Here is a 16524-nt window from a genome sequence, read left to right as displayed (position 1 = left end):
ATCAGATTCCCCTCTTCTGATGTCGTCACTTATAAGTACAATGGATTGATTCAGAAAATACTGATACTTCAGTAAATCCTTTCAGACGACATGGCCTTGGAGACATCATGTAATACGAGCTTCCTTCACCATGAGGATTCTGCAAATGCCTATTTATATTCCTCCAGCCGTCAAAGCCTCACTCTTCATTAACTACATCTCTATATGTGTAAAAATCCATAAATATCCTCAGAGATGTTTTGTATCAATGTTACAGTTGAGGAGGACAAACTAAGTACTCACAGTATTAAGGCATGGCGTGTGTGAGTGTGCTCGCCGGGCTCTGAGATCCCAACAGTGTTGGTGCAGTGGAGATCAAAATAAAAAGCTTTAACCAATTCATTGATCATCTGGGACAGGCTCACAATCAGTTTAAAATAAGCTGCGTTTTTTTTGGACTTGTGTGACCGAAACTCTAGACTCCTCCTGCCAACAAGATGCAGTGTCAGCAAACAGAAGTCACATCAAGCAGCACTGAGTTTGACCAATCTGATGCTTCTAGATGTCCCGAGGTCTAGGATCAAATAAAGGTGACCAGGATTTTGCAGTGGCTGAACCTAATCTCCGGAACAGATTAACTTTTCCATCAGAATCGCTCAGACCCTGGAAACGCTTAGATAAAGACCCACTTCTTCTCACCGGCTTTAAATTCAATTGAGTTTTAAATCAAGAATTAAACTATCATTGAGCGATATTTCAAATAATTTACTATTTCAATGTTTCAATTCTCAAATAATTAGGATGCTTAGTTAATATTCAGTTACCTCTGCAAGGGTCGTTGTGTTTTCAGTCTCTTGGTTGGTTGGTTGTTTGCATGTTCGCACGTCACCCTGTTAACCCTGTTCAGCACTTTGGTCAACTGTGGTTGTTCTAAACATGCTATATATGTAAACTTTGCCTTGAAGTGAACAAAAATATATCATTAGAAAACGGGGGCATTCCCCGTATGTGCAAGGAAATTTATGTTGTACTTCAGAGGTCTTCAACAAGGGGTCCGTGACCCCTAGGGCGTCCGTGGAGGTGCTGCAGGGGGGTCGCTAAATGTTTGGTGGATTAGACCATTTTTTATAATTTTTATAATTTTTGATTTATTTTCCAACCAATTTTTTAAATACGCATTAACATGCATCCAACATATTGAGAGGCTGATTTGACCCTCTGCCCAACAACCTCCATCCGTCCAAGGTTAGATAAGTTGTGTGCTACCCATCAGGGTCCGACATTTCATTAATTTGGGAGTATGTGTACCATCCCGGGTGGCTTGAGGATTCATTCTCTTCTAAATGTATTTAAAAATTACTTTAATAGCTCAGTGTTGTATGCAAGATGTATGTTTATAAATGGCAGTGGCATGGCCACCCTGTACCTAGCATATGTTTAAATTCAAAACATGACTATATGAACCCTTGTTATATTTGAATAGCTTAGTATTGAATGCACAATAACAGGGTAGCTATGTTTATATATGGCACTTGGCCCTGTTTAATATAAAACACAATTTTAGACAATATATATAGTAGGGGGTCCCTGCTCCATCTCTCCACCAGTTTGGGGGTCCCCGGCCTGAAAAACGGTGAAGACCCCTGTTGTAGTTGAATCAGCGAGAGACACAGTGTGAGCTCCTCCACTTCTCCAGGGTAGAACTGAAGCGTTAGCCGTGAGGCGAATGCCAAAGTAGCCCGAAAAGTCTGAGCCAAGACTTTGAAGTGGGGGTTTACAGTAGGCCTATAATCGAAACAGTTTCGCTGCCAAGTGTTGTCCTAATCAAAAATATAGTGCATGACAAATCAACAGAAGCAGCATGCTGTCTTTATATCTTCAAAAGTGCATACATGGAGGAGGGAGGAGAGTGGTGCTTTTCCACTTTGAAAATCCACCCACAGACTTTTCAGAGCTGCTCCATCTCCCTCGGCCTGTCTTTGTTCTGTTGTCTCTCACTCCTATACTGTAACACACACTGATGAACATGTGTGTGTGTGTGTGTGTGTGTGTGTGTGTGTGTGTGTGTGTGTGTGTGTGTGTGTGTGTGTGTGTGTGTGTGTGTGTGTGTGTGTGTGTGTGTGTGTTTGTGTGTGTGTGTGTGTGTGTGAGTGTGTGAGTGTATGTGTGTCTGTGTGCCAGAAGGGACTGATCAAGTGCTGCACAAATGTCACTGGGCAGCTTTGGCTAATGAGCTCAAACTGGGAACGAGAGAGCGTTACCTCTCATGACAAAAGGACCAGATATATAATTCTGCTCATGTTGACTCTACAGGGCGACATATAAGGTTTTTATTTGTTATTTCAAACCAACAAATGGTCCCTGAAAGATCAAAGCCTCCAACCTCTGCTCTCACTGCTCTAACCAAAGGCCAGGACATGTTGTGGTAATGAAAAAAAAAGGAAGAAGCTCCCAGCAGCAATTTCATGGCTGCTGAAGCTACCAGTGGGTAGGTGGTGAAATGGCTTTTTTCCAGGTTGAGTTAAAAGAGGACACTGAGAGAGCACAGAGGTTTATTGTGTGCTTATTGTGACAGACGATGGCTCTCATCACTGTTTTTTTTTTTTCTTTTTAAAGGCACAGGTGCTTGACTTGTAGGTTTTCAAGGGGTTTCTGAGTTACAGAGGTGGCCGCCGAAGGTTGGACTATCTATATATCGGGATGTCACTTTGGCACTGATACCGGTTTATGTGTGCAAAATAAAAAAGGCATAGGAAATGCCAGTGGTGCACGGCTCCCTCCACATTGCCTTTAATATTATTTTTCTCCTGCGTTTTTACGGCTTCTCTGATGTGCCCTTTCTTGTCAGCGTGTCCAAGCTGATTTACTCTCCTGATGCATGCATAATTTAGTCGCTATGAAGACGGTGTGAAGGAGAGGGCCCACTAAAGCACAAGAGGCATGTGTGTGTGTATAAAAGTCTCAGCTGGGTGCAGCTGATGTGCCATTATAGCGTCTGTGATGAGACCACAAAGCCAAGGAAACAAGCTGCGGTGTATGATATAGACATGGTTGCAGTCAGGAGCTGGTTTTCACACTTATTATCTCACAAAGCGAGCAGAGAGGATAAATCAACAATTATGGGCGACCATACTGCACTTGACTGGGAACTTTTGTGACGCATGTGTGGGAACGGCATGAATATGGCTCATATAACAAATTGAAAGGAGAACGGCAGCTGATGGTTTGTTGTAAATATAGTTTGTTGGTTTACCACGGGGACTAAAGTGCAACCTCAGAGCTGCTGCAAACCAAATTAGTGATGGTGGGTAATCATTCCACTTTACTTCATGTGTTTTGGTTACATCCGCCATGGAGGTTATGTGTCCACCTGCGTTTGTTTGTTTTAGATCACCAGGAAACTTGGTGGAAGGATGGGGAATTGGTCGGGAAAAGAACCAGTTGGATTGTGGATCCAGGCATTTGGAACAGAGTGAAAGAAAATGGATGCAGCTTGAATTTAATTAAACAGTGAGGTATGTGATCTGTCATTGAAGTTTACATGTGTATTGATTGTTTCTTATTTAGTGGTTTTATTTCCTATTGTTTTATTTACTTGTTTTTAATTGGGTGCAGTGTTTTAATCATGGGTTTGCTGTACAAATGGATGGTATGAATAACAGTGTTCTGGGAACAAATATATTCTCCATACATATTTATAATAACATATGATAGGTCTTTTTATTTTCGGACGCCTTTCAAAAACTGGCTCGGGACAACAAATGAAAATTAGCCTATACACATAAATCATTCACTGTGTTTTATTTGTTGATCAGTCAGCACTGTCCCCATCAAATAAAAGTGCACATGAAAACATGTCACTTTGTTAACAGGTAATACTGAAGCAAATAGAAAACAGTCATTTCATGTCTGCCTCTGTGTGTAATTACTGGAGTTTAGACCAAAAGCAATGCGTCTGCTGCTGTATCACACGGCTTGATTTGTTTTGTTGTTCACCACAGTGACGCCGAACCACTAAAAATCAAATTAAAGGAGGGACTCGATTTGGTCTGCCATCAAAGACATCGAGTCGAGCAGCGGGAGGCATTTATTGTTTCACTCTTTTAGGGGAACAAAGGCAACTGTCTCCCGGTGGCCAATTAAAGGGATTGCTGGAGGAGCAGGGAGCAAGGTTCGCTGTAGCTGTAGTGTATCTGACTCTGCCTGATTGCCCCCCCCCCCACCCCCCCACCCTTCATATCTGTCCTTCTATCTACAGTCAATTGGCAGGATTTAGAAGAGATGCGGCTACGTGGGGGTCATCAAATCCTCCCATTCACACGCCTGGTGGCCATGTTGGCACGTCGCTCTGCCAGTCGTGCCAGGCTGCTGTTAGCGGCTGATCTGACAGTGTCTGCGCTGAGTTATGAGGGTTTAAAACAAAGCCAAGTAGGCTTTGATTGATGCAGCCATCAGTCTGATACGTTATTTTCTTTTGCATGTTTTGACATGCGCGCAAATCGTTTCACTACCCAACATTAGCAGCTGGAATCTAAGGCTGAGGATTCTCACCCACGTCCTCATTCATATTAAGTGCATGTGCACGAACAGAGGATACGTGTCCTTGATACATCTGCATTTAATAGAGACTTTAATCCAGTCTGCATTGTTTATTAGGTAGAAGTGAACAAGTGTTACTGTAGAACAAGTGTTGGTACTTTACAACTCTGCCTGGGCAAATAGAAGCAGCTTTAATGGCTGGGATATTATAGTTTAGCCCATAGATTGAAAATGAAAAAAATCAAATCTTCAGGGCCCTTCAATCACACATCCATCACTTATTAACTGAAAATGAAATGCAACAAAAGCCTGAATATGGAGACGCTTTATTTCGAATGCCTAATGAATAAGGAGAAACTGCTGGGTGGGGATTCGCGGTAGCTGCACATTAGCCTGTCAAAAATCATTATGGATTTCACTATCGTTGTCCTTTGTTTCAAATCTGCTGAAAGGCTCAAACCAATTGTTTTGTTTGAAACATTGGTTACACTGATTCTACACGTGCCTCAAGTTTTACACATCGCACAAACGGCACGTCAGCAAAGCGGGCACGTCCCCTGTCAGCGTCGCACTGGTCCCACTCTGTCATCTGTGCCACACACAGTTAGGATCTTCTAAGCATCACCTGAATACACACAAAATAAAAAAGAAAAGTGTTCTTCTTTTAAGTAATTGTGGTTTTATTGAAACTGCATATTGTAGATTACAGAAAATAAGTGAAATGGTGTAAAATAATTTGTGCCTTAAATGTTTTGTCTTTTATAAAATAAGTGTACTGAAATGGCTTTAATGTGCACTAAGCTGCAAAGAAATAAATAAAAAAGAACCAATATTTGATTAGACTCATGTTTTTTAACATCTTTTTTGTGTGTGTTTGCCTTCAACAGAATGGCATCAATACTTTCATCATTGGAAACAAAAATTGGTTTTGGTTTAGGTTCAGACCATCGTCTGGGCGACAGCTGCCGGCGCTAATGAAAGTGCAGGACAATTTCAATATTTATCTTGGTCCATGTGTTCACAAGGCAGCACTATAAGGGGTTGTACGTGCTATTTTATACATATTTTCGTCAGTTATGTACATCTGAATTAAATATTGACATCGTTAGATCTTAACAATGAATGTGACAGACAGATAAACACTGTTTGAAAGCCTGCAAACACAACACAAGCCGTAAAGTTTATTACATTCCCCACTCATCTGTGTGTTTAGCAAGAAGCTGTTCCCATCGTGGTCAGAAAAACCCCGTCCAGTGATCGATACTGAACATGGACCTTATTGCTCCAGAGATGTTTGCTGAATTGATCCAGCTGCAGTCATTGACAGGCTGAATGAAAGAAGCGCCCCCGAGGTTCTGTTGGACTGACTGCCAGACTGCAACTGGCACATTTCTGTTCAAAGTACATTTGACTCCCCGGTGCAATAATGACGGTTTTAATATCGAACACTATTTCAACTGTTCTTTCAACTGTCTGCAGCCGCGCCTCGGGTCGTTCTCCCCTTAACTGTATCACATTCAGAATATTGATCTGCAGAGGAGATGATGGAAGGAGACGACAGGAGGCCCAGCATTGTTCTTCATGTGGCATCAACGCCTCGGTGTGAGGATGGATACTCTTAGTCCGGGTGAAATCCTGTGTCTCACAACAACACTGCAGATTTACAGAGGCGGCAGCTCCAGCTCCTACCACAAGATAGCACTGATATTTGCTCTCAGCAGGCTGATGTTCACTAAGTGTCAATGTGAAATGTAACACAGTTATAAAGGAAATTACATTAACCCCAGTAACCGGATTATATGTGACAGGTTTGTGTTTATCTGTGTCCTATTTGAAATAGTCCATTTGAAAACCATCAGTGGTGTGATAAAAACTTCCCATGGTTTCATGGCTTAGTAAATACAAATATAATTGCTCAAAACTGACTAAATCAGGGTGATGAAGAGAGATGGGTGGGTAAACGTAAACACTGTTGGAGCAGTGAGAGAGCAGAGGGGGGAGAATACACACACAACTGATCCTTTGTCATACCCCCCCCTCCCGAACAGTGATTGTTCCATTATAACCTAGCGACTGTGCAGCACGAGAACTGCCAAACTCTGACTTTAGGGCTATACTCTGCATTTCAAGTATAGTGGAGTCATTTAATCCAAAACCAGAAACAAAAGCAAACCAACAAAAGGTAGAGTTTCTGTGTCATACAGGAAGCTCAGGGTGACCAAAGTCTATGTAACCTTTTGACCTTTCTTTCTGGGTATTTTACGAGGGAATGAGCCTCCTGGAGCTGCTTATGAAGATCATTTACATGGGCATGACTGAAGCTGCTTTCAAGACATGCACTGAACTCACTGCACTGACATTTAACAGAACATTTCCACAGGGGCTCTATGTGAGAGCGGATATGTCCGTCTCTGTTGCTCCAGACTTCTTCCAAAACATTTCCTGCCAGCCACTGCCAGCTAGTGAAATGTTAGGAGAATGTCCGATTCATTTGACTTTATTTATTTATATTTACAGTGAGGGAGAGGGCGCCTTGACAACGTGTCTAGCATGGGACTGGCGCAAAACGGAAAGAACAAAGAAAACAAATATCTCAGGAAGAAAAAGAGGTGCCACACATAAAGAACTGGTGGCAGAAACTTGGACTATGGGCAGGAAAGGTCTCTGGTTCGTCTCTGGTTCGACTCTACGGAGACAAAAAGACGAACCTGGATTGATCTGTCCAAAAATCCAAGGGGATTCTCCCTACCCTGTCTAGTGCCTCTGAGCAAGGCACCGTACTCCCCCAACATCTGCTCGTGCAGATTTTAACATATTATATACTAATGAATATTGACCTCATGCTCATGCACCGCAAAGCACAACATTATACATCAACACACTCTTTTCCTCTGTTCCTGTTTGCCTTTTTAATGCATGTTTGATAAAAGCATTGATCATCCACAATACTGGAGGCAACTTCGCAATTATTCTCCAAACTCTCCTATTAGCGGTGGAAAACACAGCGCTACTAAAAAACAAGCATTCAGCTGAGCTCCACCATGAGGCTTTATTCAGTCAATTGAAAAGATTAATTGCAGCCTCACTATTCATTTGGCTCGGTTATTGGGGCTGGCTTAAAAAGCTTTTAGGCCAGAGCGCAGTGCTTTCAGTCCACAGAGTGACGGTCCATATGCGTCAGGCTCCGACGTATCGGAGGGAAATGGACAGAAATTTGTGCCCTAAATACCGATATCACACAGCTGTTTGAAAGCAGACGTTATGATGGAGGGACTGCACTGGAAGCAAATGGAGCCTCGGCGCGCTCTGTGTTATCAGCATAATGAGTGGCCACTCTTCTTTTATCTCAGGTATTATATTGACGGGCTACTTCGCGCGTGGGTGTGTGAGTGCGAGTGTTAATACACGTGTGGGTTGAGAGAGAGATGAAAGATCCAAACAGATATTACTGCTCTCTCTTTTTGATTCATCCCCGAACATCAGAAAACCAAGAGAAAAAAAGCTCACAATCCCTGCATCACTCCTTCCACCTTATACTCTCTTTTCCCCCAAGTCTTATGTCTCCAATAGTGAATATTCTTATTTCTTTCCTTTCAGTTTACGTCAGCAGACAAATTTCCCCTTAAAAAAGAGAGGGGGGAGGGGGGGGGGCGGTGGTTGCAGGCGGGAGGTAGATGGATCTCGCCCTTTCTGTTCTGGCGGTCAGGTATGGGCAGATAATTGCCAGGTCTGTGCAGCAGAGACAGATGATTACAGGATTTATTGTCTCTCCCAGGCACAATCAACCCTGATTCAGCAATTTCACCTCAACCCTGATTTATGAGTTGCTCTCTTTCACTCTCTCTCTCCATACCTTTTTCTTATATGCTTTTAGGTTTCCAGTATTCCACTTTCCTGAGAGTCTGAGTTCAGGGTTGTAGTACAGTCGTCACAACCAACTATTCTTTCCTTAAATCAAAACATTCTTGGTCCCCAAAAAAAAATGAAGCTGGGAAACAAATCTCAAGTAACATGTCATTTAGCTGACGCTTTTATCCAAAGCGACTTACATTTTTTAGAACACTCATTATTTATGAGGGGCCAATTAGGGGTTCAGTATCTTGCCAAGGACACTTAGGCATGCAGATGGGATAGAGTGGGATTCGAACCAGCAACCTTCTTGTTGCAGAGCACCCGCTCTATCCCCTAGACCACGCTCTCCCCATTCAAATAATTTGAATATTCAAACAGTGGACCTGCAGCACTATACTCAATATCAATTCGCTAAGCCCGACCCCCAACTGACACAGCTGCTAACATTAACCTTCACTCTTTTAGTTTCCAGTTCTCAAAGTGTTCTCTGCGTTAAAATGGGGTAATTTAGCCCAATTTATTTAACCTCCATGTTTGTTGACGGGACATAAACCAAAGAAAAAGTAAAAGCAAACCACAAATAAATGTTTCCAAAAAAGGTTTTTGGTCATATTAGGTAGTTCTTATCACACTGACGTTTTTTCAAGCATTTCAGAAAGACCTCGCTAACCTCAGAGACCTCACAGTGTCTGGCTCTGAATGCTCAAGATGGCAGCGTTTGTATCCAGGATATTTTGGCTGTGATTCTGGATCATGGGAGGATTAGACAATCTTTGCTGTGGACCAACATACGTGCTAATGCTCTGTTAACCCTGTGGCTAGTAAGCTGGTTAACCAGATATGCTAATAAGAAAGTGCAAGGAACTTAGCACACAATCAATGAAATATTATAGTTAGTCTGAAGTGACACATAGGCAGTTAAAATCATAATTAAGGTTTTTAAATAGTAATGATTAAAATGGTTAATTATGAGCAATTTTGAAGCAGTTAAAATAAACGGGAGAAATAGTCAGATAATGGAGGGAAACAGTTAGATTGACGATTAAATTGTACATTTTGGAGATATATGGTATTTGGGCCATGATGGTTGCTATCGGTGATGGGATTGTGGGGGAATGACACACAAAAACAAAGCTCAACATAATACACACAAAAGCAAGTTGTCTTTCCTTTTGCTTCAGAGCCACAGGGTAAAAAACATGCACCCTTGAAGACTATTTTCCCTTGTCACTCCTCCTGGTTTAGCCAGCAGTCAGTGTCCATATTGCCAGGGGAGCTGCACTACCTGATAAGCAGAGGTAGAGGCTCCCTGACACATCTGTCTGCTTGATGAGCCAAGTGTCAAAGCCCCCCAAAGTGCTGGATGGAGTGCATCAATAAACGACTTTAATCCCCTCCTGGGGCCAATGTCCTCCTACTAATAAGGGATCGTCTTACACCCCTGGCAGTGGGGAGGGAGGTAGAAGCGGCTTGGCATGGGCCTCGGCACGGGGATGTACAGCACACGGGGAATTGTCTGAACGCAGCTACCGGGCTGCAAATCACACACACACACCTGCCGTTGCCTTAATTGCTGGACAGAATTGGTTTTATTCCCTCCTCCTCCTTCTCCTTTGCCTTCTGTCCTTGTTTTTACTGTTTTAAAGTGTACGTGTTCTGGTTGTCATCACTCTCCTCTTGTCTTTTAAAATAACTGGCTTTTACCCCCCCCGACTCCGCCCCAAACCGTCTCACTTTCCAGACATGAGAGGAAAAAGCAGAGAGATGGATGGGTTAGTCAGGCGGTACTGGTTGTGCTGTGGGTTGTGAGCATCTGCAGGGAAGATCCAATGAGTGCTCGAGTCAGCGTGACCCTAATTAACCCCATATTATCTGTGGGCTGTGTGGAGGATTGAGGCCCTCAGCTCTGGACCCTACAAGCGCAGAGACCCGAAGAACGAGGACCGCGCACTGAAACACACTTCACATTCTGCCTCAGAGCAAGACAGGGAGAGCAGGGGAGGCGCGAGGCTGGACCATAAAAAGAACCAAACACGGAGCGGCGAGAGCAAACTGCAGAGGAGACAGGTTGCTCGAAGACTATCTGTAGGTCAGGACCTCTCTATAATGAGCAGATAAACAAAGCAAACCGTAAACTCCTCTGTCCGTTGCAGTAGGACTAGGCCACGACACGGTCTGGCACCTCAACAAAGAAGGAGACGTGTTGTTCTATTTGTCTGTAGCATGTTGAACATATCATTCCCTTCAGTCCAGGTGTTGTTTGAGCAAATTGGAGTTTCTGAAGGAGGAGGCGATCATCATTCTATTCGGAGATAATGAGCTCGTTTTCTCGTTTGACATTAGAAATTCCAGAAATGAGCAATTTGCCGCGTTGACAGGTCGTCATGCACGCGGCGAACGGCTACATTAAACCAGTGTTTATTGTCAACCAGGCAATGCAATCTGAGAAACCCAACCAAAAAAATAAACGAAATCCCACAATAATCAGCCCCCCCAGGCAGAGAGAGAGAGAGACTGTGGTTTCTGTAGAGAATGGTTCAGTAGCAGCTGTGACACACCTCATTTCAGATGAATGATGGGCCAATATCAACAACGTGATTTAACAGAAGATTAACTGACGCCAACCAGCCCACTGTTAGAATAAGATATTCTGTTTCTTAAAGTGTAATGTCTTATTACAAGTATTACAAGCTGCTAGAGAGTATATTTTACATTTACACCAAACTACTGTGTTAAATAGTGCAGCGTTTACAGTTGGAGCATTTACAGGGCTTTGATAAAGCATTACAGGGTAAATCTGTCCTTTGCTAACCCCGGTGTGCGGCTGCTATTTTGAGGCGCGGAGACATTTCCTGTGGTTGCATGCTGTAATCTAAGCGCTGACTCGAGGCCCACGCTGTCACCTACCTCGGTCAGTGTCGTAGAGGTAGACAAACTTCTGCCACTTGTAGTGAGAGAGCAGGCTGAGGACGGCGCCCCGGAGGGCGGGGCGCATCTGGATGACAAACTGCACCTCATTATCGGTGGGGTAACTGGGCGTGACGAAGGAGGTGTGCAGGGCGCCGCAGAAGGAGGTCAAGGTGTTCATGGACTTCTTGTCGTAGAATCCGAAGATGGCGTACACCCCGCGGGAGAACTGGGAGCAAACTGCAGGGACAGTAGAGGGCAAGAGGACAGTGTTAAGATTAGTCAGCAGATTATGTGTGTGCACATTCACAATTGTGTGCTTCATCACTTTGGGCAGCGATGGATCGATCGGGTCTTTTGACCCAACACTAACAAGCAATTAGGGGTTTATGTGACTCTAAGTATCCACAGTGCAGTTGATGAAGCACTGACAGCATCCTGCATATAAAACAATAAATACACATGATACCATTAAACTACTGAGGTGATCTGCAGAGACAGACTCATATGGATTTTTTGGGGGCTGATACCGATATAAGGGAGTAAAGAACTTCGGATATACATGTATACATAATTTAATTAGCAGTGACTCCTAAGATTGCCTTATGACGAATAAATGTTACTGATTTTTTACAGATTTACCATAACATTTATTAAAAATAACAAGAAATATAAAGAAAACACAAAAACAACCAAATATATAGAAGAGAATATTGGATGAGTAAGATAAACAAATCTTGTAAATAATATAAACATTTGACGACATTGTTTATTCTGCAATATAAATGTTTCATATCAAACATAAACACTCATACCAATATGTCTGTGAAAGATTCATATCTGTTGATTTTATCAGCAAGAATCATAAATCAGTCATGGTCTGGTGTTCTGTACAATCAGATTCCTAGTTTTTGATTGATTAGTGTTTGACCAGAAAGTGATTCTTAATTTAAATGGAAAACAAAAACCAAACAGCAATTTTACATTTAGAATGTTTTTTATGAACACATGTTCATAGTCCATAGTGTAAGGCACAAACAAAAACGAGTTGTCATATCTGTGCCAACATTTTAAACAACCTAAAGGCTGAGGGTAAAACAAGCCCACCTCAGGCTTTTGAAAATTGTGATGGGATATATTTATGACTGAAGATTTGTTTGTTAAAGGGAAATTCCACATTTTAAACATTAACTTAACGAACTGTAAAAAGAGAGATTTCCAAAGCAATAACCCTGATGATGTCATCAGCATTGTTTCAGCTAGAACCCCCTTCAGTACGCCTTGGATTGACTGATTAATTATGAAAATAGATGGTTGTTGCTCCTGAACATCCTGATCTCATCCGTGAAAAGAAATCTTCATGCACTGCGTCAGAGAGTCAAATAAATATGGTAATACTGCGACAAGATGTCAGGGAGAATCCTGCAGGTTTAGATACAAGTGGGTACAGTGTGTTTGCTTCAGTAGGGAAGTGGCAGCCGAAGCAGAGAAACGTCACGTTGTTCCCTGAGAGTCTGCAGCTCACACCAGTTATTGCTCAGTTCCCTCATCCACGGCGAACGACTCACTGCGGCGTTCACCGCAGCTGCTTCGGTTGCTTCCCACGTAAGAGCTGACAAAGACAAGTCTTTCCGCCTTGAAGGAAACGTGAGCACAGACTCACTGTCAGTGACCTCATGCGTACAGTAGCCACGGCCTTTGTTGACGCCACAATAGCAGACAACTCGTGTGTTGTATCTCTGGAAAGAAGAAATTGTGCTAAGGTATGAAGACAGAGGAGGACACGGAATGTCAACCCCTTTTTAAAGCTGCACAAAAACGAGTCTGACTGAGTCTGAGCAAAGGTGACGGAGAATAAACAGCTACACAATCAATTGAATGTTTTTTACTGTAACAAATCAATAACAACAACAAGGGGGAAATAAACACCTCAGTAATACAAACTGTTTAGCTTTTCTTATCCAGTCTTATTTAGTGTGCACTTTGACTTTTCTTTGTTTGTGTATTCACTGAATGCTCTGGTGCGACAGTGTCAATTGTCAGGTGGAGCCACTTCCATTCAGTCCGAGGCCATTAATGTGTAAACTGATATTCACGACCACAGGTGTGTTTTGTTTTTATTACCCTATCATGAGTGGCTGTTCACTTATTCTGATTGACTCTCAAGTGTTCCCGCTGGGTAATCAAGCACTGCTAACTTCCCCCCAACACTGAATATCTCCGGTACAATGGCTCGGCGGCTGACACGAGGGGGAAGGCGAAATCCAGTCTCATGCAGCAAATGCTAGTTTTGGACTGGCTGACGGATACATATTCAAGTGTGTATGGTTGCATAAACCGGACATGCTGTAGATGGAGCACGCAGAATTTTTTAAGGCAGAAAAATTAAATTTTCGTCCAAATCAAGTCAAGCATAAAATGAAATCACACACGCGTATGCACATGCAATAACCATGTTTCTTTTTTTTTTCTCTTTCTCCCTGTGTGAACGATGTAACGGCACAAAGACCTCTCCGATACTCAAAGGACGCGTACGTGTGAATGAGAGATCTAGTGACTGCTGGGATTCACCTCCTCCTTTTTTTAATTCTCTCCCTACCCTATCTGTCCTGGCACAGACACCTCTTGAGTCCTCTGCAACACACACACACACACACACACACACACACACAGACACATGCAGGAATAGACTCACACACACACGCAGGTACACAGAGCGCTTTGAAAGGTGAATCAACAGCTGGACAGCAGTATTGTGGGTAAGCGCTGCAGGTTGAATGGTGCAATGTCCTCCTCTGAATGGGAGACAGCAGGAGTTCCAGACCTCGTGGAGGCCCAGTTTCCTCTGCGCTCCCTCTTAATTTGGGCCAGTACTGACACAGAGCCACCGCTCTGGGAGCAGATCTGGCAGCATGTTTCTCTCTGCTCAGCTGCCCTCTGCTTATTAGCTTGAGCCCATTCTACAATAACAGATATGTCCACTATACCTCCTCCTTCTTCCCCCTCCAAATATCCAGTCTTGCCCCCATTAGGGATAACAGTGTCCTTGTGCTGCCACCTTATTGTACTGGGAAAGTTTCCATGTTGCATGGATCCCATGAGCGATGCCACCGAGAGCGATCCGAGGTCTATAAGGATGTTCTAGACCGGGAGTGACCGGTTTTGTTTGGAGGGCACGCACCAGCCACTCTCACTGCACCAGATCTGCCAGCATCGTGCAACCCTGCCCCATCAGACACGACTCATCCTGAACTCATCCTGCCTCAAGAAGCGCACACTCCTTTCCCCCACTACTCTCCCCCCCCCCCCCCCCCCTCTGCAGAGTCTGCCCCCATGAGCATCATTTCTGACAGGAGCTATGTTTATGCTTACAGTGTACCGCCAAATACATGCATGCAGTGCCATAAACAAACACAACTCGTCTCTATGCATGCGGGTGCGAATGCCAGTATGTTAAGTACAGGTAGAATAACACAACATACAATTAATGGAAGCAGTGTTATTGATTTTTGCGGAGAGTGCCATGAGCTGTGCTGTGCATAAAGCTGTGGCTCATTTCCATGGTCAGGAGATAACAAGGCACACCACAGGTAGAGGCTTATGGTTTTCAAGGTGTTTACATACTCCAGCCTGGAGTTGAGAGTAAATCTGAGCTGCAGTAGCAGGCGGCTGCAATTACCATTTATACAAACAGCAGAAAAACATTTGCTGTTTGACCTGGTGTTAGCAGAGAAAAACCATAAACTGTGTGTGTAGATGGACGACGTGACAGCTCGGCAAAAGTGAAGCCAAATCAGCTAGAGCGCCACCTGGTGACTGGCTGCAGTATTGGTGATTAACCCCACCTCCTCTGTGTTAGTGGGCGGGACATGGACAAGATTAAAAACTTACAAAACATTGAATTAATATTTTTTCAGAGGAGGTTTAAGGTAGATGATTAAAGGTAGTTCTTCTCGGACTGATTTAAAAAAATAAAATGGTTTTAATTAGTTAATTGATGGTGAAAAACAGGGTGACACCGATATTGTGGCCTCATTTTTGGATGGGGGGAGGAAGTGGAGAGGCGTCGTTCTCTTTCAAACGAAGAACAAACAAGTGCTGGCCTTAAACCAACCATAGGGACAAGCAGTGAGAAATGAAAAAAGAAAAAAATACTTTTCAAAAGACGAAATCAGAGCGGACACTCATCAGAAAGTTCCACATATGGAAAGTTGTGGATTAAGAGTCCTACTGTGCGTATGTATGAATTCCCTCACTCACTCTCTGCCTCTCCATGCAGGACTGATCCCCTCCTCCACCTCCCCTCTCCTCTGTCCTCACCACTCTATTTGACCTCTCCTTTTGTTGCCTGTCTTTCGCCTCAGCCATCTGGTCAGCCCCCAAAGCATACATCCTCTTCAAGCGTGGCAGTGTCTCTCTCCACCTGAGTGCCCCTCACTCTTACTCTTTCTCCTCTCAGATTGTTTCCCATGTAATATTGCCCTGCTCCATCAGTGGCCCAGAGATTGGTGCTGGACTCGAGTAAAGGACAAAAAAGAGAAAGAGGTACTGTAGAGTCAAGGGAGCGGTAGGTGCTGTAAAGAAATAGCCCGAGCCTGACTTCATCCCTCTTGGTGATCAAATCAAAATGAAGTAAATCTGCTGTAGGTGGAAATGAGGTGGTCGAAAGCTGCCTCTGAATCTTAAGAAATAACACATTGTTTAATAGGATTCAATGAGTCTGTGAGTGTCACCTTGAATTACAGCCATGTTAATTTACTCACAAGTCTTCAAACAGCCACATGCACGTGCACAGTCGTTTGAGGAGCTCGGAGGAAGAGTGGTAAACCACACAGAGATATTTCTCTCTCATCAGCTCTTTCTCTTTTTGTTTCTTCTTTAATCTCATTTTCCTTTATCTTTCTTTCCTCCTCTGCAGCTCCTCCTCCTCCTCCTCCTCCTCCTCCTCCTCCTCCTCCTCCTCCCCCATCCTGCTGCAGGGAACCATGCATCCTATCTCCAGTTCACTGGTCAAACACACACAGTGTGCCGCCCTCATTCCCTTCTATAATCAGGACACTCGGCAGTGCTACGGGGATGTTTCATTTCTGATGCATCACTTGAGATGGCTGGCCTGGAATGCTAGTTCAGAGGGATTCAGTGGTATCCTGCAGACAAGCCGGGATAATTAAAAAATCCTTTTTTGGATTTCCATGCTCTTTTGCAGCCCATGAGCCAGAGCCTTGCACAGCCCTGGGTAGGGGGCCT

General features: G+C 43.6%; 1 protein-coding gene across 2 annotated transcripts in view; it reads right to left on the bottom strand.

Annotated features, from left to right (window-relative positions):
* Positions 1–16524, bottom strand: part of LOC133959007 (glutamate receptor 3) — an 84461-nt gene that overhangs the window by 48854 nt on the left and 19083 nt on the right. For both annotated transcript variants that reach the window (XM_062394062.1, XM_062394063.1), the window contains exon 3: positions 11278–11517. In XM_062394062.1, the coding sequence (XP_062250046.1) occupies positions 11278–11517 (240 nt within the window). The remainder of the gene's footprint in view (positions 1–11277; positions 11518–16524) is intronic.

The sequence above is a fragment of the Platichthys flesus genome, chromosome 8 (assembly GCF_949316205.1).
Source record: "Platichthys flesus chromosome 8, fPlaFle2.1, whole genome shotgun sequence".
In the NCBI taxonomy this organism is placed as follows: Eukaryota; Metazoa; Chordata; class Actinopteri; order Pleuronectiformes; family Pleuronectidae; genus Platichthys; species Platichthys flesus.
This window is presented reverse-complemented; position numbering and strand designations above follow the sequence as displayed.